General features: G+C 40.0%; 1 protein-coding gene across 2 annotated transcripts in view; it reads left to right on the plus strand.

Annotated features, from left to right (window-relative positions):
- LOC131955059 (caspase activity and apoptosis inhibitor 1) overlaps positions 1-27499 on the plus strand; it is a 105291-nt gene that overhangs the window by 67345 nt on the left and 10447 nt on the right. For both annotated transcript variants that reach the window (XM_059319009.1, XM_059319010.1), the window contains one exon: positions 2460-2616. In XM_059319009.1, coding sequence (XP_059174992.1) covers positions 2460-2616 — 157 coding nt within the window. The remainder of the gene's footprint in view (positions 1-2459; positions 2617-27499) is intronic.

The following is a 27499-nucleotide window of genomic DNA, read 5'->3' on the forward strand; positions in this document are numbered from 1 at the left end:
ACCATTCACCCAACCATTCACCCAACCATTCACCACACCACTCACCTCAGCCATATTCTCCAATGTCCAGCGTAAATACACTGACACCCTGGCGGGGTTTACCTTTACTCAGCTACTACACTAGGCCTACCCTATTGCTACCCTATTGTTGTATGATGCATACACTATCATTTGTTTAATAGCATCTTAATCTGCCCTCCATATATTACCATTACATATTTGTAGGTCCATATATATATATATATATATATATATATATATATATATATATATATATATATATATATATATATACATATATATAAAGGGCCTACTCCTGCGAAGAGCGTGTTCTCCCCGTGTACATAACTCGCCCCCCACCACAAACATCAAATGGAGCCTGTAACCCACTGACCAGCGGCCGTGTGTAGAGCCCCGTCCCGTCACATCATAAGGCAATTGTGGTGCCTGCCGGCATCGACCCGGCTGAATCTCGTAATTAAAGCCCGTCTACGGCCCCCATAATGAAGGCCATTTCATTTCCTTGAGGTTTTGAGTGTTGGAGAAGCCCATCAATATCTTGACCATGCAATTACGCAGTTTTGAGAAATTTGCAAATCGCGGGGACAGGGCCAGCGCCGATCGATGTCCGGGGCGGACGGCCGAGAAGAGCTGCGGTTTCAAACGGTTTTTATGTCCCCCAATAAACATGGTAATGTGATCCAGGGAAGGGACGGCCACTGACAATTGCAGTGTGCATAGATTTTTTATTCCTTTCTGCGCTGGCATTTTCATGGCCGGGATTTGAACCATCATACACACGATATTTGAACATGCATCAGCCCACCCTTTTCCTAACAGTCGCCTACCCCCCTCCCTCCCCTGCTTTAACCCCGCCGAATCACGTGATGTTGTATTGGATATTGCAATTGTGTGTGGGTTTTTCTCTTCGTTAAGCATGTAAAACCGTGAAAATCGCACCCCTTTGGTTTACGTGCATAAATATGGTATTAGCTGATGTACTGATACGTCTCTACTTTATTTATATATATACTACTTTATATATTATATATATATATATATATATATATATATATATATATATATATATATATATATATATATATATATATATATATATATATATTCCTAGTATTCCATTGGCAAATTTTTCAAATACATTATTTTTTTTTTGGTATTTTCTAGATTTAGGCCTGCACCCTTTGTGTATGAGCGTCTCTTATTTTATATTGTTATTCTCTTATCAAGGTTTTTGTTTCCTTCCTCTATCTAATGATAGACCCAGCTGTTTGACATGCTCCTCCACTCAAACGTTTACTTTCTCGCCTTTTAGCCTTCTGGCTAAAATCAGAATGATAGGTACTTTCGACACTACTTATTTTAAATTATCTTTTCAAGTATTAATTAAGGCTCCTTCTGTCAAAGATCGTAGTACCCTACGTTGATTGCCACCTATATTCCTAAATTGTATCAATATATTGTATCCCACACTTATCCTATCTATCCTAGAGTATCCATATCTTGTATCCCTCATTTATCCCATCTATCCTGCTCTAGAGTATCCATATATTGTATCCCACACTTATCTCATATATACTACTCTAGCGATACCAATTTCTTGTATCCCTCATTTATCCCATCTATCCTACTCTAGAGTATCCATACCTTGTATCCCACACTTATCCCATCTAACCTGCTCTAAAGTATCCATACCTTGTATCCCACACTTATCCTATCTATCCTACGGAGTATCCAAACCTTGTATCCCACACTTATCATATCTATCCTACTCTAGAGTATCTATTCCTTGTATCCCCCACTTATCCTATCCTAGAGTATTCATATCTTGTATCCCACACTTATCCTATCTATCCTACTCAAGAGTATCCATATCTTGTATCCCACACTTATCCTCTCTATCCTACTCTAGAGTATCCATACCTTGTATCCCCCACTTATCCTATCCTAGAGTATTCATATTTTGTATCCCACACTTATCCTATCTATCCTACTCTAGAGGATCCATATCTTGTATCCCACACTTATCCTACTATAGAGTATCCATACTTTATATCCCACACTTATCCTATCTATCCTACCCTAGAGTATCTATATCTTGTATCCCACACTTATCCTCTCTATCCTACTCTAGAGTATCCATACGTTGTATCCCCCACTTATCCTATCCTAGAGTATTCATATTTTGTATCCCACACTTATCCTATCTATCCTACTCTAGAGGATCCATATCTTGTATCCCACACTTATCCTACTATAGAGTATCCATACCTGTATCCCACACTTATCCTATCTATCCTACTCTAGAGGATCCATATCTTGTATCCCACACTTATCCTACTATAGAGTATCCATACCTGTATCCCACACTTATCCTATCTATCCTACTCTAGAGTATCCATATCTTGTATCCCACACTTATCCTATCTATCCTACTCTAGAGTATCCCCCGTGATGAGCTGGAGCAGCTATGCCTGGAGCAGCTGGAGGTGATGTCCAAGAAACGAATCCGCCGGATCATGGCTGGGGAAGACTCGACCAACATCTCTTCCTCCGGCACAGAAGACGAGACCTCAGACGAGGAGGTGGCCGTCCCAGGTAAGTCTGGCTTCATGTCATTACACGTCTCATCTGTAGCTTCCATAGACGTCTTTTCTTCTGGTGCTGTATGTGCCAGTATGTTGGTGGGTCCATGACATAATTTTTATGTCGAAAGGACATTTCTGTCAACCTAGTATACTAAACGTCCATATAGCTTAAATACGTGTCCACGACATAATGTTTATGCCGAGTGGACATTTCTGTCAACTCACTACACGAAATGTCCTTATAGCTTAGATAAATGTCCACGACATAATGTTCATGTCATGTGGACATCTCCATCTGTCTCCTCTACCAGCGGCCATTCTTGTCCTTTAAGCCATGGTTAATGCATGTACCGTTTTAACTCCCCCCCCAACAATTGGTTTAAGTGGACTCGACCTTGTTATCTGTAGTTATGAAACATGTGCATTCTGCTTGGGCTCCTGCCAAAACCAGTCAACTCTAGGGGGTGGGAGGGTGATAAAAAGGTGTCAGGGGGGGTGGGAGGATGATGAAAAGGTGTCAGGGGGGTGGGATGTATTTAAAAATAAAAAAAAAGCTAATAAATAAAATAAGTCGGTCGTCAGTAGTCGCCCAGTGCAGGCCGCCATCTAGTGGCCGAATGCATTATTGAATGGGGTGTCACACTTGTAGCTCTGACCTTTGGAGAGCGCCCCCTGTCCGGGTGTTCACGCTGCGCCGGGGTAGCCGCCGGGATGGACTTTGGCAAATAGATTTATTTTCAATTCTCTATTCGACCTTTCGTCACATGATGGGGCCATGGACATCTTGTTGATCTGATCAAATGCTAGCCTGGCCTCTGAGGGGACATAATCATACACATCCCCCAATGTTGGTTGGTTTTTGTTGGGTTTTTATTTTTCTATACGCTTCAATTTAATGCTTAGGCCAAATGTCACCCGTCTTTCGTGGGGTATGTACTCAACGCTTTTAGGCAAATGTCAGCCAAGTTTTACAGCAAGATGTGATGAATGTATTTTTGCCAAGAGCGGCTGTATATTAAATTTAACCTTATTTGTCTAAAGATGTACAGCAATAAATCGTCCGATTCGCATGTTAAATGTAACCTTACTTTTCTAATTGTAAAATATTGAATCGTTATTGTCTGGGATGAATGTTACCTCATCGTGTGGAATACAGTAATGAGAAAAAGTCTACACATCGTTTCCCGAGAGCCAGACTGTTCTAAGGAAAACAAAATTTTAAAGTTACGTTGTGAATATTTTATAAAAGTGCATTTAGAACAGTCTTGCTCTAACGAAGCAAATGGTTACATATTCTGTCTTGCTATTGAATGTGTTAGTAGCCTATGCTTGAAACTTAGCGTCGATGATCTGATGGCATTAGCTTGACCATTTACTTTGTCAAATAATTGGCAATGGTCTGATGGCATTAGCTTGACCATTTACTTTGTCAAATAATTGGCAATGGTCTGATGGCATTAGCTTGACCATTTACTTTGTCAAAGTGGCAATGGTCTGGTGGCATTAGCTTGACCATTTACTTTGTCAAACTTGATTTTCGATTGGCATCAAGGCAGTTCTTGTGATGTTTTCTAACTGGGGCATAGAGATGGTCTTGAAGATGCTTGTGAAGATTTACCTCTATTAACCTCACCACTCCCCATCCCCACAAACACCACCACAACACCATCAACTTCACCACAACCACAAACGCCACGACCAGCTGCTAAAGGTCTTGCTCTCATACCCTGCCCTCACGTTCCACCTTGTCCCATGTATACGATTACGTCTCCTACTTGACCAGAGCTTAATCAAACAGGTTCTAAAAAATTCCAACAATACGTTTTGTCAAAATCTAAACTAAAATAAGACAGCATGTACCACTTTATAATAGCAATGCAATTTTTTTAAAGTTTCAATTTTTTTACACATTGCGCTCCATCATTATCGTGTTTAATTTTTTTTTTGTGTTAAATCGGAAGGCGAAAAACAAACATGGAGCCAAATTAATAAATTGACCTCTTGAGAATTTCAATTAGATGGGAGCTGTTATAGGATCAATCGGTGTCCTTTGTTTTAGACTGATTGACATTTGTTTTATTCTGGTTGCCATTTGTTTTAGTCTGGTTGACATTTGATCTGTCTGGTTGTCATTTGTTTTATTCTGGTTGCCATTTGTTTTAGTCTGGTTGCCATCTGTTTCTGTCTGGTTGTCATTTGTTTTATTCTGGTTGTCATTTGTTTCTGTCTGGTTGCCTGTCTGGTTGCCATTTGTTTTTGTCTGGTTGCCATTTGTTTTATTCTGGTTGCCATATGTTTCTGTCTGGTTGCTATTTGTTTTTGTCTGGTTGCCATTTGTTTTAGTCTGGTTGCCATTTGTTTTAGTCTGGTTGCCATCGGTTTCTGTCTGGTTGTCATTTGTTTCTGTCTGATTGTCATTTGTTTCTGTCTGGTTGCCATCTGTTTCTGTCTTGTTGCCATTTGTTTTTGTCTGGTTGTCATTTGTTTTTGTCTGGTTGCCATTTGTTTCTGTCTTGTTGCCATCTGTTTCTGTCTTATAAGGTTGTCATGCGATTTTGTTTTGCCTGGTTGCTTTCAAGACACTCCTCTCCATATAACTATTTAATCCAGTGTTGTTGCTGTTTCTAGTTAATACCTGTCAACAGTTGTAGGTTTTACTGAAGGGTGTCCAGACACAAGAATACCAGTTCTCACCTTGGAAAACATGTGGAAAACATGTACTAACCATGGATAACATGTGCTAACACTGGAAAACATGTTGAAAATATGTGCTGACATTGGAAAACATGTGCTAACCTAGGAAAACACGAGCTAACATCAACATGTTTTATTTATAAAACTATATGCTACTGTAGGAAAACTTGCTAGCGTAGGCATAATTTAATTTATGAAACAATGTTCTGCTATAAGAAATTCCGTGCTAACGTAGGTATGTTAGCTTCGGAAACTATGTGCTACTATATGAAAACGTGCTAACGTAGGCAAATGCTAAGGTTAGAAAGAATATACCACCTCATAAAAACGTCCATAAACAGCTAATATTTCATTCACTAAATGTAGCTGGTGGCTGGTTTTAATATTGGTGTGACGCTTTTAAAAATCCAATTTTTTTAAAAATATTCGTTTTTAAAAAATCCATTATTCAACACAAAACAGTATTAAATTCCCCCACCCCGTATCCAGCCAAATTTTATACCGAATACATTATATTAAACTAGAAATCAATTTAACACTTTGAAAATCCAATTTTTGCCGCACCCTTAAAGTAATGGCGCCTTGGGCTGTCGCCCATTACACCGATCCTTAAAAAAAAAGACTGGGTTTGTAGAAAGATGAATACAACCCAAGTTTTAAAAATGTATACTCATTCCTAGTTGGGGTGTGCTTTCTGGTGTAGGATGAGCTTTATGGTGTAGGATGCCCGTATTTTTTTTTAATTTACCTCAGGTTAAAGTGAACATGTAGATTTCGAGAGTATAACCTCCGGCTAGGAACTACATTGATTTTTAGTGTTTTAGCTAATTAGAAATAGAACTTTTTTTCTATGTCCGATTCTTTAACTTTGTTATTCGGTCACAAAACTTTAAATTTTCTTTTAAGTGGTTGAAAAACCATCCAAAAGTTTAATTTTTTAAATATATTTAAAGAATCTTTCGAAATTGAAAACAATTTCTTAAATCACACACCAGTAATTGTACCAGGCCGTAATACGTGACCTATCAAATAGATTTTACTCGGTGTTTTACATCTTTTACTTGTAAAGTGCCCCTTGTATATTTGCAATGGCCGGGTATCTGTTTGAAGTTGAAATGTCGGGTACCTATATTGACATCAAATTTTGGGTACATATATTGACATCAAATTTTGGGTACCTATATTGACTGCAAATGTCGTGTACCTATATTGACATCAAATTTTGGGTACATATATTGACATCAAATTTTGGGTACATATATTGACATCAAATTTTGGGTACCTATATTGACTGCAAATGTCGTGTACCTATGTTGACATCAAATTTTGGGTACATATATTGACATCAAATTTTGGGTACATATATTGACATCAAATTTTGGGTACCTATATTGACTGCAAATGTCGTGTACCTATGTTGACATCAAATTTTGGGTACATATATTGACATCAAATTTTGGGTACATATATTGACATCAAATTTTGGGTACATATATTGACATCAAATTTTGGGTACATATATTGACATCAAATTTTGGGTACCTATATTGACTGCAAATGTCGTGTACCTATGTTGACATCAAATTTTGGGTACCTATATTGAGTTCAAATGTCGGGTACCTATATTGAGTTGAAGTGTGGGGTACCTATATTGACTTCAAACGTCGGGTCCTCAGACCCCCCCCCCCCCCACCCATCCCCCAGCAGGACAATGACTGTTTGGTGGGGCGGCAGAAACGACTGAAGGGTGTCACCAATCGATACCATTGGCCAGAAGGAATATCTAATCCAATTTAATATCTTTGAAAAATGGTCCCTATCTGCTGGCTGCCGCCTTAAAAGATCAATTGGTTCAGGGGAAGGCTTTAATTAAAGTCCCAACTCCAGCCCAGTTAAAGTAAATATTTGTGATAACAGCCTTAGCTGTTATTTTTTTTTTACTTTTGTTAGTAAATTCTATTACAAAATAAGATATCTTTACAAGCAAGCTTTGTATTGTCGGTCATTTTTTAAATTACTTCTGCTAGTGAATTCTATTATAAAATAAGATATCTTTATAAGCAAGCTTTGTATTGTCGGCCATTTTTAAAATTATTTTTGTTAGTAAATTCTATTATAAAAGAAGATATCTTCATAAGCTAGCTTTGCATTGTAGGTCATTTTTTAAATTACTTTTGTTAGTAAATTCTATTATAAAATAAGATATCTTTTTAAGCAAGTTTTGTATTGTCTGAATTCTTGGAAGTAAAACACATTGGCTGTCTTTCATTAAAATGTCTCTTCAGTGACGATTAGATTTTTTACTTTATACACTGGATAACACTGGATAACCGAGTATGCACGAACAATATCAAACTGACTTTGTGCTGTATAAACTCATTAAAACGCCTGCGCTTTTAAACTACAATGCTAATGGGGATAACACATCAATGACTCAACGTAAATTTGGTTATCATGTTATATTTCTAAAATATTTTTTTCAACTCCACAAAAAAAAAAAAACAGATGGGACGATGTTTTTGTGGGTGTCAAATTTGTATTTGAAACTGCTGGCGTTTATGTGTGTTTGTTGTTTATGTGTGTTTGTTGTTTGATGGCTTTGATTTTTATTTAAATAGCCGCTCGTAAACACTGGACCAGCATGCGCGCGCTTCCGTTGTTTGACGGACCGACAGTCATCCTGCATTAAGCTCTGAGACACTGGTGCCGGATGATGGACAGTAACGACGTGCTGTCTGTCATGGCGTGCCGTGCGACAGAGACGGTCAGAGTTTTGATTTACCTCGACTGGTATCAACTTTTGTTTGAGGGGGAAAAATCAGATTTGATTTACCTCGACTGGTATCAACTTTTGTTTGAGGGGGAAAAATCAGATTTGATTTACCTCGACTGGTATCAACTTTTGTTTGGGGAAAATCAGATTTGATTTACCTCGACAGGTATCAACTTGAGTTCTAGAGGAAAAATCAGATTTGATTTACCTCGACTGGTATCAACTTTTGTTGGAGGGGAAAAATCAGATTTGATTTACCTCGACTGGTATCAACTTTTGTTCTAGAGGAAAAATCATATTTGATTTACCTCGACTGGTATCAACTTTTGTTGTAGAGGAAAAATCATATTTGATTTACCTCGACTGGTATCAACTTTTGTTGTAGAGGAAAAATCATATTTGATTTACCTCGACTGGTATCAACTTTTGTTGTAGAAGAAAAATCATATTTGATTTACCTCGACTGGTATCAACTTTTGTTTGAGGGGGAAAAATCAGATTTGATTTACCTCGACTGGTATCAACTTTTGTTTGGGGAAAATCAGATTTGATTTACCTCGACAGGTATCAACTTGAGTTCTAGAGGAAAAATCAGATTTGATTTACCTCGACTGGTATCAACTTTTGTTGGAGGGGAAAAATCAGATTTGATTTACCTCGACTGGTATCAACTTTTGTTCTAGAGGAAAAATCATATTTGATTTACCTCGACTGGTATCAACTTTTGTTGTAGAGGAAAAATCATATTTGATTTACCTCGACTGGTATCAACTTTTGTTGTAGAGGAAAAATCATATTTGATTTACCTCGACTGGTATCAACTTTTGTTGTAGAAGAAAAATCATATTTGATTTACCTCGACTGGTATCAACTTTTGTTTGAGGGAAAAAAAATAAGATTTGATTTACCTCGACTGGTATCAACTTTTGTTGGAGAGGTAAAATCAGATTTGATTTAGATCAAATTTTATCAACTTTTGTTCGAGAGGGCAGTTTTATTTTTACTGTAGAACGAACCCTGTAAATTGTTGGGAAATTTCTGTTTGATTTAGATCGTATGATGCCAAATATATCACAGAAGAAAACTTTATTTAGATTCAACATGTTAAAAGAAATACCAACAAATAACTGTTTTTTGTTTAATCCATATGTAATCAACTATATTAAAGCGGAAAATCAAGATAGATCAAATGTAATCAAATATATTTTAAATACATATTCTTAAATTATAAAATATTTTTTGTTTAGATTGAATATTATCAAATATATTTTTTATAATTTTTTTAGAGTTGATATTATTATTTTTTTAATTTTTAATTTTTTTAGATTAGGTCTAATGTTATCAAATACATAACAGAGAGCAATTTCATTTTTGGTTTCGATCAAATGTTATCAAATATATTGCAGAGTAAAATTTCATTTTTCTTTTAGACCAAATGTTACCAAATAAATTACAGTGGACAGTTTCATTTTTCCTATTTTAGCGTAGCCACGCGCCAATCTGTAGAGTAATATGAGGGACAAAGCAAAACAATGCTTGTTCAAATTTTTTTCTCTCTCTACTTGATAGCAGTGGAGTAGAGAGGGAGTGGGGGGCAGATTCTCTGACCATCTGTTGCGTTAGGCTGCAGCAATTATGGGCTGATCATACTTTTTTTTTTCAATTTTTGTCCTGCAAAGAAGAAAAAAAAAAGGAGTCTAAAAATCTGTTTTGATTGTTTCCATGATTACAAGTTTACATTACGTAAAAAATAAATGGGGGGGGGGGGGGGGGGTGGGACCCAGGTCGTTTTCCGGCTCCAGTTTGGGAACACCTCTAATCATTTCAACCGGTTATGGACCTGAGTAATCCACAGATTCAAATCTATCACCTCCCAACCCCCCCTCCCCTGTTTTAGCCTGAACAGCTTTAGGACTCTTACGTCAGCACCCTCCGACTAACCTCCCCCCTCCCTCCCTCTCTCCCACTCACACACACACACGCTCACACACACGGGCCTCTGCTCATCAGAGCTGTCTCCATTTTAAGCACGTGCCTTTCAAAAAGTTGTGTTTGCATTTGAAATTGATGATGACTCGTGACAAAGGCTGGAGATAACGGGGGAGGGTTGGAGGGGAGGGGGAGGGCGAGGGAATCACTGGGAGGGAGGGGTGGGGCTGAGGGCGTGTGACTTTTCTGTTAAAAGCGGAATTGAATTTCATTGTAGCTGTCATTTTTAATGGTGGTCGGAGCAAGCGGCTCCATAGAGCCGGCTATTGTGTCTGTATCCTGTATGCTTGTGGGTGCCGGCTACACAATCGTGGTCTTGCCGGCTCCATATAGCCGGCTATTGTGTCTGTATCCTGTATGCTTGTGGGCGCCGGCTACACAATCGTGGTCTTGCCGGCTCCATATAGCCGGCTATTGTGTCTGTATCCTGTATGCTTGTGGGCGCCGGCTACACAATCGTGGTATTGCCGGCTCTATATAGCCGGCTATTGTGTCTGTATCCTGTATGATTGTGGGCGCCGGCTACACAATCGTGGTCTTGCCGGCTCCATAGAGCCGGCTTTTGTGTCTGCATAATGTATGCTTGCGGCGCCGGCTGCACATGGTCATATAGTCGGCTATTGTGTCTATATGCTTGTGGGTGCCGGCTTCACAATCGTGCTCTTGCCGGCTCTGTATACAATGTGTCGACATAATGTATGCTTGTGGGCGCCAGCTACTTGGTCTTGCTGGCTCCATATAGCCGGCAATTGTCTCTCATTTTATGGGCGCCGACTACGGTGTCTTGTGAAGTGTACTCGAACCCGAGACTTTAGGACCAGCGTTCGTGCTCTACCGCCCAACCTCCCTATGGAAGGGCGTGGTCGGACGGCAAATCTTATGAGTATATTCTAGATTACAATCATATCTTCATAACTTCAATCTTGTGTACATGATTACAGTCTAATATGTTTTTTATACATGGTTGCAATCTTTTATTATTATGTACGATATTTGATGTTCGTTATTGCTGTCTTATGTTAGCGACCATAATCTTACATAGTGTGCATAAATACCATTTTATATCACAGACATGACTTCGTATGTGTATTACAATATTAAATCCTACAAAGTGTAACTATGCTCGGCTAGACAATAGATTAACATGGAGAATATCCCCACATTTATGTGTGGGGTGAAAGGGGTGGGGGTTGTACTTAACGTAATCCACCCCTATAGACTGTCATTGTGTTTTAAAAGCAAACTTCTCCCCCAGGTGTGGCGACTCACCTGTTCCTCAATGTCAGCCGTTAGCTCACCGTCAGGTACAGTGGTTTTGTCAGGGGTCGGCGGACCCCATGGGGATCTGTCACGGCTGATTAGGGGGTCCATTTGTTTTAAGGCAGAAATTTTTAACTTTGACTTCATTGAAATGAAAAATGTGAGGGGTAAATTTTCTAGGATTTAATGGGGAGGTTGTTGAAGTGTTTGAAGCGGTATCAATACAATCAGTGCAGTGTTTATGCCATGGTTGATTCTCGTATCTGGTCGTGTGCAATCCTGCAACCCTTGTACCGTCTGCCCTAGAACCGTCTGCCCTTGTACCGTCTGCCCTTGTATTACCATGCTACCCTCGTAACAACTTCTGCCATCGTATCACCATTCTCTCTTTGTACCAACTGTGTGCCCTTGTACCAACTGTCTGCCCTTGTACAAACTTTCTGCCCTTGTACCAATTGTCTGCCCTTTCTACCAACGTCTGCCCTTTTACCAACTGTCTGCCCTTGTTTTACCTTGCTGCCCTTGAATCGTCTGCCCTTGTATTATCTTGCTGCCCTTGTACCACTACGATGCCCTTCTATCATGTTGCTGCCCTATTTCTGTACCATTCTGCCACCTTGTGTACGAGATAGCCTCCACTTCACACTTGGTTCTGTACACCACGCTATTTGCCCATATTTATATAGGGAAATTAGAACATTTAATACAAGACTTATGGAGGTATCGCCTATGCCGGTTAGAAAAAAAACAAAACACGTTTTTACCCTTAATTTTGATACATTTTTACACCTATTGAATAAAAGCGGACTGAAATAAGAATTCTCTTTCAAGAAAGAAGACGGATGGCTGAGGGTGTATACACCTAGTTAAATTTGGAGAACTCACTTCAGTAGATACATCTAGGCCGCGGGAATTAAAAACGATAGACGAACGCTTTGAATAACGACTAGTCATCTTTAGTTTCCAGAGGTTGTGGGCCGCCTACCTGTACTGTCGGGGTCGTGTCGGCTTGTCTGTAGGCTAATTAATGGTTTAAGTCTTGTGATGTCTATGTGGGGGGATAATGTGGCCACCGAAGGGTGAAGTAAGATGAAGGTGTAGAGCAACCGTCTTAGGGTGTGATCCTAACGTCAGTACTCGCCCGCGTCGGGTTAATTATTCCAATGGAAGGTCAAACAAGTGCACGTCTTGTGTGCGCGCGCGAGGGCTGAAAAGAGCGCATGTCTTAACGAAATAAATTAATTGACAAATCACCTGAAGAGCGCCGCACTCAACCGCCCCTACTCGCCTCACCGTGAAATCGCGGGGCTTTGAATTTGCTTTGAAACTTTACGCCAGTCAAAAAAAAAAAATATTTCAGCTTGGTTTGGAAAAAAAAAGGTACCGCATGTTCGTTGTGTCGTCTGCTAATCTTTCTGGGATGAGCTCTATTGGCGGGGGACAGTCTGCTTCACTTCCTCCATGTTGATCTCGCCAGAAGCACTTGGGTGAAAACTTTGAAGCATATGTCGTTCCGCGCTACTATTTTCTTTAGGGGCGTCGGTTTGAAAGCTGGGGGCGCACGGGGCGGAGGTTTGTAAATAAACAAGGCGCGGGCGGAGTGGTCACGTGTATGTTTTACCTGTCGCCCTCCCCCTCCCTCTCTTTCTTGTGTCGGTCAACGTACACCTCCTCCAAACTGGCAGTTCAATTTATTTCCTTTGACTCGAATGTCTGGCGTGATCCGGCTGTTTGAAAGACGATTGCCGGGTCCGTTGTTTTATTGGGAGACTGTGTGAGGTGCGTTCTCGGCTCAACAAAGCACTTCACACCCTCCGTTTTAAGAAGGGTGGTAGACGTGGTATAGGTACTGCATCCCATATTGTGGGGAAATGGTTGGTGACGTGGTGATTAAACTTTGTTAATATGTGGGTGTGGGGTATGACTTTATCCGGTCCTTGTTGTATGATGAGGAAAAAAATCTGTTGGTTTTTTTTTTCTTTATTTTTTTTTGTTTCACTCACCACCTCTGTCCACATTGACCTTCTCTCTCCACATAGACCACCACTGTCAAAATTAGTCATCTCTATCTCACACACTGACCATCTCTGTCTATATTGACCATTTATAACTCATCACTGTCCAACACACTGACCGTCACTGTCCAACACATTGACCATCACTGTCCAACACATTGACTATCACTGTCCAACACATTGACCATCACTGTCCATTGACCATCACTGTCCAACACACTGACCATCACTGTCCAACACATTGACCATCACTGTCCATTGACATCACTGTCCAACACATTGACCATCACTGTCCAACACATTGACCATCACTGTCCAACACATTGACCATCACTGTCCAACACATTGACCATCACTGTCCAACACACTGACCATCACTGTCCAACACATTGACCATCAGTGTCCAACACATTGACCATCACTGTCCAACACATTGATCGTCTCTGTCCAACACACTGACCATCATTGTCTAACACATTGACCATCATTGTCTAACACACTGACCATCACTATCCAACACACTGACCATCACTGTCCATTGACCATCACTGTCCAGCACACTGACCATCACTGTCCATTGACCACTCCCGTCCACATTGACAATCGACTAGCTTAGTGGCTTGAGCATTGAGCAACAACCCCTGTCCCATTGTGCCGCTTATGGCCTGTCTAATCTCCACCTAATTCCTTCCCCTGGTTGTCCACTGTGTTGATCTTTAACCTTCTCTCATCTCCACCCCGTCCCCTCAGCTTACAACATGTGGACCGTCCTGATGCCACAGTAACTATTTACAAGTATAGTATTACATCTAAGTTTTCTTGTTCATATCTTGTCTCTTTTGTCTTATCTCTTATAATGTTGCTTATATTTTAATATAACCCCCCTCCGCTCTCTCCAGAACCCAATGCTTATCGAACATCATATCGGTAAAAGTGAGATAAACTTGAAAAGTAAAAAAGTAATTTTACCGCATATCCTACAGCTAACATCTCAGACTAAATTGTCAACACAATCATATGTGTATGTAATACGATAGTTATAAACAAAACACGTTAAAAAATTATAACCCCAAACTTAAAGATAAAATTATCAACACTATACACGACAGTCCCCTACTTCAGCTAGCGTGTAATATAATTATCATCATCATCCTTTGTCTTTCCTTTGTGCCCAAGACACTTGGGACCGCCACAGAAAAATATAATAATACTGACGTTAAAATATACTAAACATCGAGCACTCTTTGTTATTACTGTAAAAAATCAATTTAAAAACAACCAACACCATTTGGACTCTAACACTGTTTCATCCTTTAACTAAAAGTACACTGGACATGTACAAATGGACGCCTATCGAAGGTCAGCCGACCAACCCCAACTGATAGGGAAATACTAAAGAGGAGGTGGGCAATAGGAAACAATAGAATGAAATCGTTAGACCAGCAATAGCAAGGAACCCAGAGGGCAATAGGAACATAAGGAAGACACAAATTACGGATGGTGGTCAGACACGGCCTGAAATGATAAAAAAATGTCTGAAAAATTGAGTCAACCCGGAGGTGTATTTATGTGTAAGCTGACTCCTGGTTGTGTAAGAAATAATGACAGACTTTTCCGTGTCTTGTATAGGGTAATTTTGGTCGCGAAGATTTTTAAAATTGCGCTTGATGTCTAGTTTACATTTCCTTAGGCTTAGTAATCTTAAGTTGCAATTTATTTTACAAAATGGTTGAAAGTGTATGATAAATCATGTATGTGACAACCTATGTAAGCACATAACAACCCCGTGTTTTGAAACCCTGTGTTTGATAACCGTGTATAACAACCCAGTGCCCAACAAAACCCTGATTGAAACCCCAGGTTCAACAAACCCCAGTTCAACGAACCCCTGTTTAACTTCCCTGTGTTCACCATCGCCATTTTTAACTTCTCTTTGTTCGCTAAACCCCTGTTTAGCATTGTTAACAAAGACATCCCTCTCAAAGATAACCCAAGTTTAGCATCCAACACACAAGAGCCCTAGCTGAATCATTGATAGCAATATCTGTTTGTCTCCCTTTCCTCCACTCCCTCCCTCCCCCCTCCACACATCTAATAAAGCTAGGCCTTTATTTACTTTAGCTTTCACTGACCATTTCAATATATTGATTATTAGTCACACAGTCTTCCAGTGGTCAGTCCGGGCTGACCATGTGTTTTATCTCCCATATTAGACACAGCCCACTCGGTCTAGTCCCAGCTCTCTCCCTCCTCCTCCCTCCCCCTCCCTCTTTTGTTTCTTGTATCAATAAGACTAGCTTAGCGCCCCCTCCCCTAGACTAGACCACTTGTATATCTTATCTTCCTCTACTAGATTATAACCTGCAAATTATTTGCAAGACTTGCTATACATCGGTCGACTTATTGGTTTATGCTCCCTAGGTGGCCCGCCCGATGAATTGATTCAGTTGTTGTGGTGATCTCAGAGGTCATCAGTTTGAGTAATGACCTGGTCACTCGTTGGTGGTGGTATGGGGGGGGGGTAGTGGTCATCACTCTATGGTGTGGGTGAGTTGAGATGTGGTGTGTTGGGGGAGGGGGGTAGTGGTCATCACTCTATGGTGTGGGTGAGTTGTGTGTTGGGGAGGGGGGTAGTGGTCATCACTGGTGTGGGTGAGTTGTGTGTTGGGGAGGGGGGTAGTGGTCATCACTGGTGTGGGTGAGTTGTGTGTTGGGGAGGGGGGTAGTGGTCATCACTGGTGTGGGTGAGTTGAGATGTGGGGTGTTGGGGAGGCGGGGGTGAGTGTGTGTGGGGGAGAGGACGTGGGTGCTGATCACTGTGTGTGTTGTGTGTGTTGAGATTTTTGCTTGGGGGGGGGGTTGTGTGGGGTAAGGTGCGTGGAGTGACTTGTTGAGATGTGGTGGCGTGTGTGGGGGTCACCTCTCTGGGTAGTGTGTGTGTGTAGCTAATTTAAATGTGGTGTGGGGTGTTGGAGTTGAATTTGTGTGTAAGGTGGGGGGTCGTCATTGTTCTATACTCTGTGCTGTTTATATGCGTTGTAATGGTGGTTGTGAGGGTGTGGGGGATCATCTCTCTGTTCAGCTAAAGTGTGGTGTTGAGCTTGTGTGTATGTGTGGTCATCGGCCCAAGAGTGAGTGGTCACACTGGTCAGTTGCGGCTGTAGCTATGTGTCTTACTCATCTAAATCATATTACCCTCATGAATTTCAAATAGCATTGAATTACCGCGTTCACTAGTCCGGCACTCACTTCTGTTTGCGTGTGTTCTTAATTAAGAATTTATAATAAGACAATAGACCCGACACAAAGGATAGACAAAAGGTACAAGGCAATCAATAGCTTTGAAATATTTCTTCACAATAGGTTTACTTAGCTTTCGTATAGAATCATAAACTGCTGGTTAAACACTGGTCTCATGGTATACGATTCGTGGTCTACCGAGTTCTGATACTATCATCCATAGTTTAGCTCTACAGTTACCCTCTATAGGTTAGCTTTATGGTTACCATCCATAGTTTAACTCTACTGATACATCCATAGTTTAACTCTACAGATACAATCCATAGTTTAACTCTGCTGTTACCCTCTATGGTTAGCTTTACAGTTACCATCTATAGTTTACACTAAATATACCATCCATAGTTAAGCTCTACAGTTTAAATCCATAGTTTAGCTCTACAGTTTAAATCCATAGTTTAGCTCTACAGTTTAAATCCATAGTTTAGCTCTACAATGGTCACCCGTTGTCCAGCTCCACGATTGCCATTCAAAGCTTAGTTCTTTAATTACAATCCATGACTTAGCTCTATAATTACAATCCATGACTTAGCTCTATAATTACAATCCATAACTTAGCTCTATAATTACAATCCATAACTTAGCTCTATAATTACAATCCATAACTTAGCTCTATAATTACAATCCATGACTTAGCTCTATAATTACAATCCATGACTTAGCTCTATAATTACAATCCATAACTTAGCTCTATAATTACAATCCATAACTTAGCTCTATAATTACAATCCATAACTTAGCTCTATAATTACAATCCATAACTTAGCTCTATAATTACAATCCATAACTTAGCTCTATAATTACAATCCATAACTTAGCTCTATAATTACAATCCATAACTTAGCTCTATAATTACAATCCATAACTTAGCTCTATAATTACAATCCATAACTTAGCTCTATAATTACAATCCATAACTTAGCTCTATAATTACAATCCATAACTTAGCTCTATAATTACAATCCATAACTTAGCTCTATAATTACAATCCATGACTTAGCTCTATAATTACAATCCATAACTTAGCTCTATAATTACAATCCATGACTTAGCTCTATAATTACAATCCATAACTTAGCTCTATAATTACAATCCATAACTTAGCTCTATAATTACAATCCATAACTTAGCTCTATAATTACAATCCATAACTTAGCTCTATAATTACAATCCATAACTTAGCTCTATAATTACAATCCATAACTTAGCTCTATAATTACAATCCATAACTTAGCTCTATAATTACAATCCATAACTTAGCTCTATAATTACAATCCATAACGTAGCTCTATAATTACAATCCATAACTTAGCTCTATAATTACAATCCATAACTTAGCTCTATAATTACAATCCATAACTTAGCTCTATAATTACAATCCATAACTTAGCTCTATAATTACAATCCATAACTTAGCTCTATAATTACAATCCATAACTTAGCTCTATAATTACAATCCATAACTTAGCTCTATAATTACAATCCATAACTTAGCTCTATAATTACAATCCATAACTTAGCTCTATAATTACAATCCATGACTTAGCTCTATAATTACAATCCATGACTTAGCTCTATAATTACAATCCATGACTTAGCTCTATAATTACAATCCATGACTTAGCTCTATAATTACAATCCATAACTTAGCTCTATAATTACAATCCATAACTTAGCTCTATAATTACAATCCATAACTTAGCTCTATAATTACAATCCATAACTTAGCTCTATAATTACAATCCATAACTTAGCTCTATAATTACAATCCATAACTTAGCTCTATAATTACAATCCATAACTTAGCTCTATAATTACAATCCATAACTTAGCTCTATAATTACAATCCATAACTTAGCTCTATAATTACAATCCATGACTTAGCTCTATAATTACAATCCATAACTTAGCTCTATAATTACAATCCATGACTTAGCTCTATAATTACAATCCATAACTTAGCTCTATAATTACAATCCATAACTTAGCTCTATAATTACAATCCATAACTTAGCTCTATAATTACAATCCATAACTTAGCTCTATAATTACAATCCATAACTTAGCTCTATAATTACAATCCATAACTTAGCTCTATAATTACAATCCATAACGTAGCTCTATAATTACAATCCATAACGTAGCTCTATAATTACAATCCATAACTTAGCTCTATAATTACAATCCATAACTTAGCTCTATAATTACAATCCATAACTTAGCTCTATAATTACAATCCATAACTTAGCTCTGTAATTACAATCCATAACTTAGCTCTATAATTACAATCCATAACTTAGCTCTATAATTACAATCCATAACTTAGCTCTATAATTACAATCCATAACTTAGCTCTATAATTACAATCCATGACTTAGCTCTATAATTACAATCCATAACTTAGCTCTATAATTACAATCCATAACTTAGCTCTATAATTACAATCCATAACTTAGCTCTATAATTACAATCCATAACTTAGCTCTATAATTACAATCCATAACTTAGCTCTATAATTACAATCCATAACGTAGCTCTATAATTACAATCCATAACGTAGCTCTATAATTACAATCCATAACTTAGCTCTATAATTACAATCCATAACTTAGCTCTATAATTACAATCCATAACTTAGCTCTATAATTACAATCCATAACTTAGCTCTGTAATTACAATCCATAACTTAGCTCTATAATTACAATCCATAACTTAGCTCTATAATTACAATCCATAACTTAGCTCTATAATTACAATCCATAACTTAGCTCTATAATTACAATCCATGACTTAGCTCTATAATTACAATCCATAACTTAGCTCTATAATTACAATCCATAACTTAGCTCTATAATTACAATCCATAACTTAATTATATAATTACATTCAATAACTTAGCTTAATAACTACAATCAATAACTTAGCTTAATAACTACAATGTATACACACCTCAAATTTTACCATAGATTGTTTACAGAGTTAAACTCGTACCAACCCATAATTTAACTCCCTCCCCTCACTTCAAACTGGCACAATGGTCCACCATGATTGAAATAGCAACCAACATTAGCAAACCATTATCACCCGTTGTCATTATATTCGACCGAATTCCCCCCACCCTTCTCACTTTGCCAATCCTCTCATGTACATTATGTACATGTACACGACCCCTCCCCCATCTTTCCAAAAGTTTGAAGTTTTCAAACCCCCACTGTTTACCCACCGGCAGACCCCAGCAGAAGTGAGAGAGCCCCCAGACAAAAATAAACACCGGCAATAATACCATTTTAATGGTGCAACTTGTGCTGGTGCTTACCTCTAGCAGGAGATCTAAGCTCCCCCGAACTCTGATCAGTTTGCCATCCCCGCTGTACCTAGTCCCTCACCATCTGGTTGAGAATGCTGTTGTTTTTGCCGTCTTCGGCAGGCCTCATCAATGCAATCGGATTTGAAATCAGTTTTATTTCGTGGGGGGTGTTTTTATAAACAGTCGTGTGTTGGAAGTAAGTGGGGGGGGGGGAACGAAAAGGGGTCGGTCGGTGGGTTTTTAATTTATGTTCTACCGTGTGGTTTTCTGAGAGATTTGATATTGCTGTATTGCTAATGTAGAGAGCCGTGGTCGACACGAGTATAAGATAGGTTACCTCCGTCGCATGTGACGGTCAATAGGGACAGATGAAGTAGAGTGTGTGGTCAGTACTGTGTCCAGCCGCCTATACTTTCCCTAACGTGAGTCAGGTATCCACCAGAGGTGGGTGGACTCGGGGGACGTCCTACAGACCCTAATCTTAGATCCGAAGTTAAGACTTCCGGGTTACCAGTCAATCGCTCTACCTCCCAGCCACGCTGTTCCATAGGTATAAGTAAGATGGAATGCAATGAGCACAGGTCGCGCAAGGTTCCAGTTGACCTAGCTACCCCTTGTTTACAACAACACAACTTCCCCCCGGCCCCCCCCCCCTCCACGTTCCACTGGTTTCCATGTACCCAGCCGACACCGCTGTTTGACTACGGGTGGTTTAACAATTACACCTCATTAAAGCAGTTGTTTTTTATCACCTGGATGATGCTACCAGCGCCGGTGCGGCGTTAATTAACCTTACGATTCATATCTACCTGCAGCTCAAAACACCCACGTTTTCTTTTAGACGTATTTTGTTTGGCCGGTAAACCTGATCGAATTTTTTTTTAACCAAGTGTAGTAGGATCAAATCCCAGCAAGAACAATACTAATTAAAGAGCCATAGGTTTGCATGCTTGTTGAGAAATACGTAGTATTGTATGTATTGTTCTAGATTATAATAAAGTGTCATTTGTCCGTGAAGTATTAGTTGCAGGTCCGTGCTTGGAGAGAATAAAGTACCGGCTTATAAGGCGGTAACGTCGTATAGATGCTGACCCTGTGGCCTGTATCTTCACTCATCTCCGATGTGTAATTAGTGTAGCCATTAGCAGGACCAAGATGTGCCGTGTCGGCCGGCCATTAGACTATACAATTGGCAAGTGGGTCCGTGGGTCTGGTTTATGGAAGGTGGGGGCCGGGCCAGACCGGAAGGGGAGGGGGGGTTTATTTCCCCTGGTCTTGTCGCCGCGCCCGTGAGGAAAGTGTCAATGAGATATGGAGAGCATGAAAACGATATTTTAATTTTCCTTGTTTGTCATTGGTGCATTCGTCTATGTCAGGGTGCTGTAGTGTAGGAGGGGTAGGGGGGCGCAGTGATGTGGGTGTGGTGGATGCAGTTGTGTAGGGAGGTGATTGTTATGTTGGGGATGGGGGTAGATGCAATAGTGTCGGAAGAAGGGTGCGTATAGTGGGGGGAAGTGGATGTTGTGTAGGTGTCGGGAAATGAGTGCACTGTGGGAGGGGGGATGATGCAGGGTGCACTATGGGGGAGTGGGTGCACTGTGGGGGAGTGGGTGTACTAATGTGGCGGAGTGGGTGCACTAATGTGGGGGATTGAGTGATCTGGAGTGGCAAGCAGTACTTTGGAATGGTCAATGTGATGCGATGGATACAGTGTCTGGGACCACGAGATGCAGTACTGTGGATAAAGTGCTATCGCATAAAGTGACATAATGTGCTATCGCATTAAGTGTCAGACTGGGTTACTGGTTCAATTCAGCTGTCAGATAGTTGTCCTCTTAGTGTTCATGTTCATCAACATCACAACGGTCAGTTCTTCCACAACCAGCACCATCCATCTACTTGCCAGTTATTGGTCTGTGTCTCAGCTTTAAGTCCGGTAACAGAGAATCAGTGAAGGCATTGAAAGATATTCTCTTTGCTGAACCAAACAATGTCCAATGCCTGTGGCTAGCAGAAAGAGGGTTAGCACCAGACGTAACCTTGGTCACCAGTTCCTCAAGGCTGGTCAGTGCTGGACGTGTCCCTAGTGTGAAGCTGTTACAACATATAGATGGATGTCTCAACCCTAGGCTAACTCGGAAATGTTGCCTTATCTGTGATGTTTCACTATCCTTCATTAAAACTACTATATTATTTTTTTAACCGACCAGTTCTGTTTAACAAATTCTTCATTAAATCCACTTTATAAGTATAGATGACTTCAATTATGTTTAACGTACGCTTTATTAAGGTTAATTCATCGGCCTATAATTAACCACTGATCTGCTAACGCACTCTTTAATAAATCGACTTCATCAGTCTATAGATAACTACAATTCTGTTTACCCTTCATTAATAGATGACCACTTTTCGGTTAAACGTACCCAAGGCTACTTCATCAGTCTATAGATGACCAATTCGGTTAAACGTACCCTTCATTAAAACTACTTCATCAGTCTACAGACGACCACAATTCGGTTAAACGTACCCTTCATTAAGGCTACTTCATCAGAGTCTACAGATGACCACAATTCGGTTAAACGTACCCTTCATTAAGACTACTTCATCAGTCTATAGATGACCACAATTCGGTTAAACGTACCCTTCATTAAGACTACTTCATCAGAGCTTATAAATAACCATTATTCGGTTAAACGTACCCTTCATTAAGGCTACTTCATCAGTCTATAGATGACCACAATTCGGTTAAACGTACCCTTCATTAAGACTACTTTATCAGTCTATAGATGACCACAATTCGGTTAAACGTACCCTTCATTAAGGCTACTTCATCAGTCTGTAGATGACCACAATTCGGTTAAACGTACCCTTCATTAAGACTACTTCATCAGTCTATAGATGACCACAATTCGGTTAAACGGACCATTCATTAAGGCTACTTCATCAGTCTATAGATGACCACAATTCGGTTAAACGTACCCTTCATTAAAACTACTTCATCAGTCTATAGATGACCACAATTCGGTTAAACGTACCCTTCATTAAGACTACTTCATCAGTCTATAGATGACCACAATTCGGTTAAACGTACCCTTCATTAAGACTACTTCATCAGTCTATAGATGACCACAATTCGGTTAAACGTACCCTTCATTAAGGCTACTTCATCAGTCTATAGATGACCACAATTCGGTTAAACGTACCCTTCATTAAGACTACTTCATCAGTCTATAGATGACCACAATTCGGTTAAACGTACCCTTCATTAAGGCTACTTCATCAGTCTATAGATGACCACAATTCGGTTAAACGTACCCTTCATTAAGACTACTTCATCAGTCTGTAGATGACCACAGGTCTGTTTAACTTACCCCTTCTTCCCCTTGAAGATATTTTTTAATCCCAAGAACCGCGGTCATCTTTTTTCTTTCTCCCCCCCCCCCCCCCCCAACCCGCCGGATGAAATTCTATTTTCTTCAGATAACCCCTAGCGCTGGATGATTTTATTACCGGGTCGATATATTGTTGGGTCCGTGTAGTGGACACTGTCCGGCCAGAGCTTGGAGCACACGATATATTGATTTGACTTTTTCAAAATTGAATTGGACGGGGGAAGTTGGAGAAAATTTTCCCGCAGGAAATGAAACTCGGGGAGGGTCTGAGACGCTGGGCACGTCCGGTTAGATGACCGGCTGCGCACGCATCTACCCGGACATTGTCCTCTACATGCAATGGATGATGGGAAAACACAAACCCTCCGTCCCTGTCCGGCCCGGCTTTATTCGAGCCTGCATGAAATTCATAATGGAAAATTCTCTTCCTATAGCGGCCAGTTATTAGATTTATTGGAAAATGTCCAGCGGCGGGGGGCGGGTTTCTTGACCCCTACGACCCTTGTCCAGATAGAAATTGATTGAAATTCCTGTATGCCCGACTAGCCTGACCACTCCGGATGGACGTGGCTTCCTTCGATTCAACATTTTGACATTTTTCTAGTTAGTTCATCAATTTTTTTTTCTCTCCCTTTTTCTTTATTCCCTCCCCTCTTTTATTTCTTCATTTGTCCGTTTGAGTTTTTCCCATTCTACCATTGTTACTTTGTTAGTCTTTTAAGCCGAAGGGGAATCTACTCTTCGTGAAATGACCAAAAGGGAGGGAACTCAAATATAGATTAGGCTTGATTTTCCGATTTGTTTTAGCCCGACCTGTAGAGACGAACTTGAAGACGTTTGGGGGAAAGCGCTGTCACATCTCATCTATACAATATTAAGTCCTGAATATTAATAATTAACTCCGCTAATGGCGTTCTTTGGTTGGGGGTAAGGCGCGGGGCCTCCGCTCCTGGTGTAGGTGGGTAAAGAAACGCCGGGCATGGACTTGTGAAGTACTTAGTCACGTGATTGGTTTTTTCCACTGTTGTCTAGAAGTAAAGTTTTCACTTCATTGTGTGGTATTTGTTACTAGAAGTTTCCACTCCATTGTCTGATATTTGTAACTCGAAGTAAAGTTTCACTCTGTTGTCTGGTATTTGTAACTAGAAGTAAAGTTTCCACTTCATTGTCTGGTATTTGTAACTAGAAGTAAAGTTTTCACTCTGTTGTCTGGTATTTGTAACTAGAAGTAAAGTTTCCACTATTGTCTGGTATTTGTAACTAGAAGTAAAGTTTTCACTCTGTTGTCTGGTATTTGTAACTAGAAGTAAAGTTTCCACTATTGTCTGGTATTTGTAACTAGAAGTAAAGTTTCCACTATTGTCTGGTATTTGTAACTAGAAGTAAAGTTTTCACTCTGTTGTCTGGTATTTGTAACTAGAAGTAAAGTTTCCACTATTGTCTGGTATTTGTAACTAGAAGTAAAGTTTTCACTCTGTTGTCTGGTATTTGTAACTAGAAGTAAAGTTCCCCCCTCCCACACAACTGTCTAGTACCAAGTCCCCCTCCCACTATTGTCACTTTATCTGTGACTACTTGAGAAGTTTGAGGCTGTATTGAACACAATCGGCCCAGTATTTATTGAACTCAACAGCTGTCATTTAAAGTATATTATGATATGTTCTAGCCTGCCGAGTGTAGGCCTCAACTTGTGGAGTAAGGGTGGGGGTAGGGAGGTCTGCTTTTCTACTGTTGTTGTTAGTTCTTATGTGTGGGGGTAGCGAGTATTTGGGTAAGGACATGGGTTCATATTGATAATGGGAGGTGTAGTCAAAAGCTTGTTTAAATATACTTACAATAGAGAAACATTGTATATAGATTTATGGTACTGATAGGAACACACGTCCCTGTAGGGTTATATATTGTTTGGGTAGCCATATCTAAGTGTATATTAAGTGTCGGAAACTTTCCATCTAACAACTTAACACGTGTGTGCTATGTATCTCTTGGATGCGCGGTGGCTGTGGAAAGTATTTGATAAAATTACTACGCGGAAAGCTTACAACTAGTGCGTAACCGCGCAGCTTTTATGAAACTTTGGTCGTCAGTATCTCTGTTATTTTTTTTATTTTTCTTGTAATTTTGACACCCATATTCTCTAGAACAGTCGACAGCTAGTCTGCCTCCAGCAAACATCACCCCCCCCCCCCCCCACACACACACCCACACACACAGACTTGCCTAAGGTTACCCAAACAACTTCTTGATCTCGTCGTCAATTTATCTGGCCACCGCCATGGCTTGCCTAATCTAAAGGCCAATCAACGAGTGGTGGATGTAAGAATTACAGACTTGACTAACAGAACATTGTATTCTTCTCTCTGGTCCCAGCAAGTTTCAGCGGGTAATGTATCGCTGGGGGGCGTCAGTCAGCCAGTCAACTGATGGGAAATGTTGTTTTATTAGTTTGTAATGACGGTAGTGTGGTCTAGCGGTAGAGCACTAATCATAAAGAGGACGACTCACAGTTCGTGTTCCGGGGTAACAGTCAGTTGGTCGACTCAGTGTTCACAGAGCCGTTTAAGGTACCTTACGTATTCAGTAACGTGCGTGGTATGGTATATGGGACTTAGTGGTTGGGTGGTAGAGGGCACGACTGCTAACCTCGGAGTCTCGTGTTTGGATCACGGGTTTGAGCCCGTAGGAGGTGTCTGTCCACTGAGTTTTGAAGCAAGTGAAATTAAAAGCGGCTGGACATAGAACTGACCATATAATCCCCTCCCATGCCAAGGAAATAATAGACGGCCTCAACTCCTGCCCTATTGGCCGCCACGTGTCTAGTATGTGTGTGTTTCTAGTATGTGTGTGTGTCTAGTATATGTGTGTCTAGTATATGTGTGAGTGTGTCTAGTATGTGTTTGTGTGTCTTGTAAGTGTGTGAGTGTGTCTAGTAAGTGTGTGAGTGTGTCTAGTACCCAACCTTTATCCTGCAGATTAAAGCACCACCGATGTACCCAGCCTGTCTGAACGGGCCTAGATCCCACACTTTTTGACCGCTGATTCCCGGTCTTCGCGATAATCTGGGATTAACGAAATCCCCAGCACGCTTCACTGACTCCACCCTGCTCTGGTAAAATGACATAGTGTAGAGGGGTAGGGGTGGTATATTCAAAGATAGGCCGAGGTAAAAAAAAAAAAAATCCACGTTTTCTCAAGCCATGTGGATGACTCTAGTTTTGATCACATTTATGACGCCATATGAGTGACTCTAGTTTTGATCACATTTATGACGCCATATGAGTGACTCTAATTTTGATCACATTTATGACACCATATTAGTGATCCGAGTTTTCACGTGCGTCATATGACGCCATACATCTGACAACTTTTTATCCCGATTGTGACGCCATGTTGATGACTCACGGTTTTTATCCCATTTAACAAAAACGTATTAAATTCCCCGCGTCGAGAAGAAAAACAAATTTATCCCCCCTTTTGTCGACTTTTATTGGTATTGTCTTCTTCATATTTATGTCCCCTGGTTTGAGTGTGCGACAAATTCTACTTTTTATGAGCTTGGGACTTAAGTACTATTCATCCCCCACCCTCCTCTCTCACGGACGATTCATTTTATTAAAAGATCCTCTTCTATTATGAGCGATTTATTTTTTTAATATATTTTTTTTTCTTCCTGCGTGTCCGTATGGTTGGGTGAGTACAGTGTCGCGTGCATTACAATTGAAAAGTATCGATTCGCCTTCTAGATTATTCGGCCTGTCATAATAGCCATTTTTCTTTTTAAATACCGACCGTTGGGGTTGGGGGTGGAAAGGGGGTGATCCCTGTATTTATGACCCTCGTGCACAAAAGACGAGTCGTTGTCACAGCGGTGCAGTACTCTCCCCTAGTTTCAACACATTCGTTTGTTTTATCGCCCCTGTCTGTGCAACAGTTGCAGATCGCGGTGTAGAGCATACAAATCCCAACACTTTTTCCCCCCGGCATTGTCTTCGCTCTTCAAAGGGAAGAAACTCTGATCTTTGGAAGTTTATTTTTTATTTATTTTTTTACCTCCCTTTTTTGTGTGCATCTCAAATCCAAGGCCCGTTTGTATAAATCGTGCATAAAAATCGCGCATAACTAAACCATATTTATAAAGCTTGCTGACAAAATAATGGATTTTCTAT

This window comes from Physella acuta, unplaced genomic scaffold (assembly GCF_028476545.2).
Source record: "Physella acuta isolate Inbredline_101_S28 unplaced genomic scaffold, ASM2847654v3 ptg001051l, whole genome shotgun sequence".
Taxonomy (NCBI): domain Eukaryota; kingdom Metazoa; phylum Mollusca; class Gastropoda; family Physidae; genus Physella; species Physella acuta.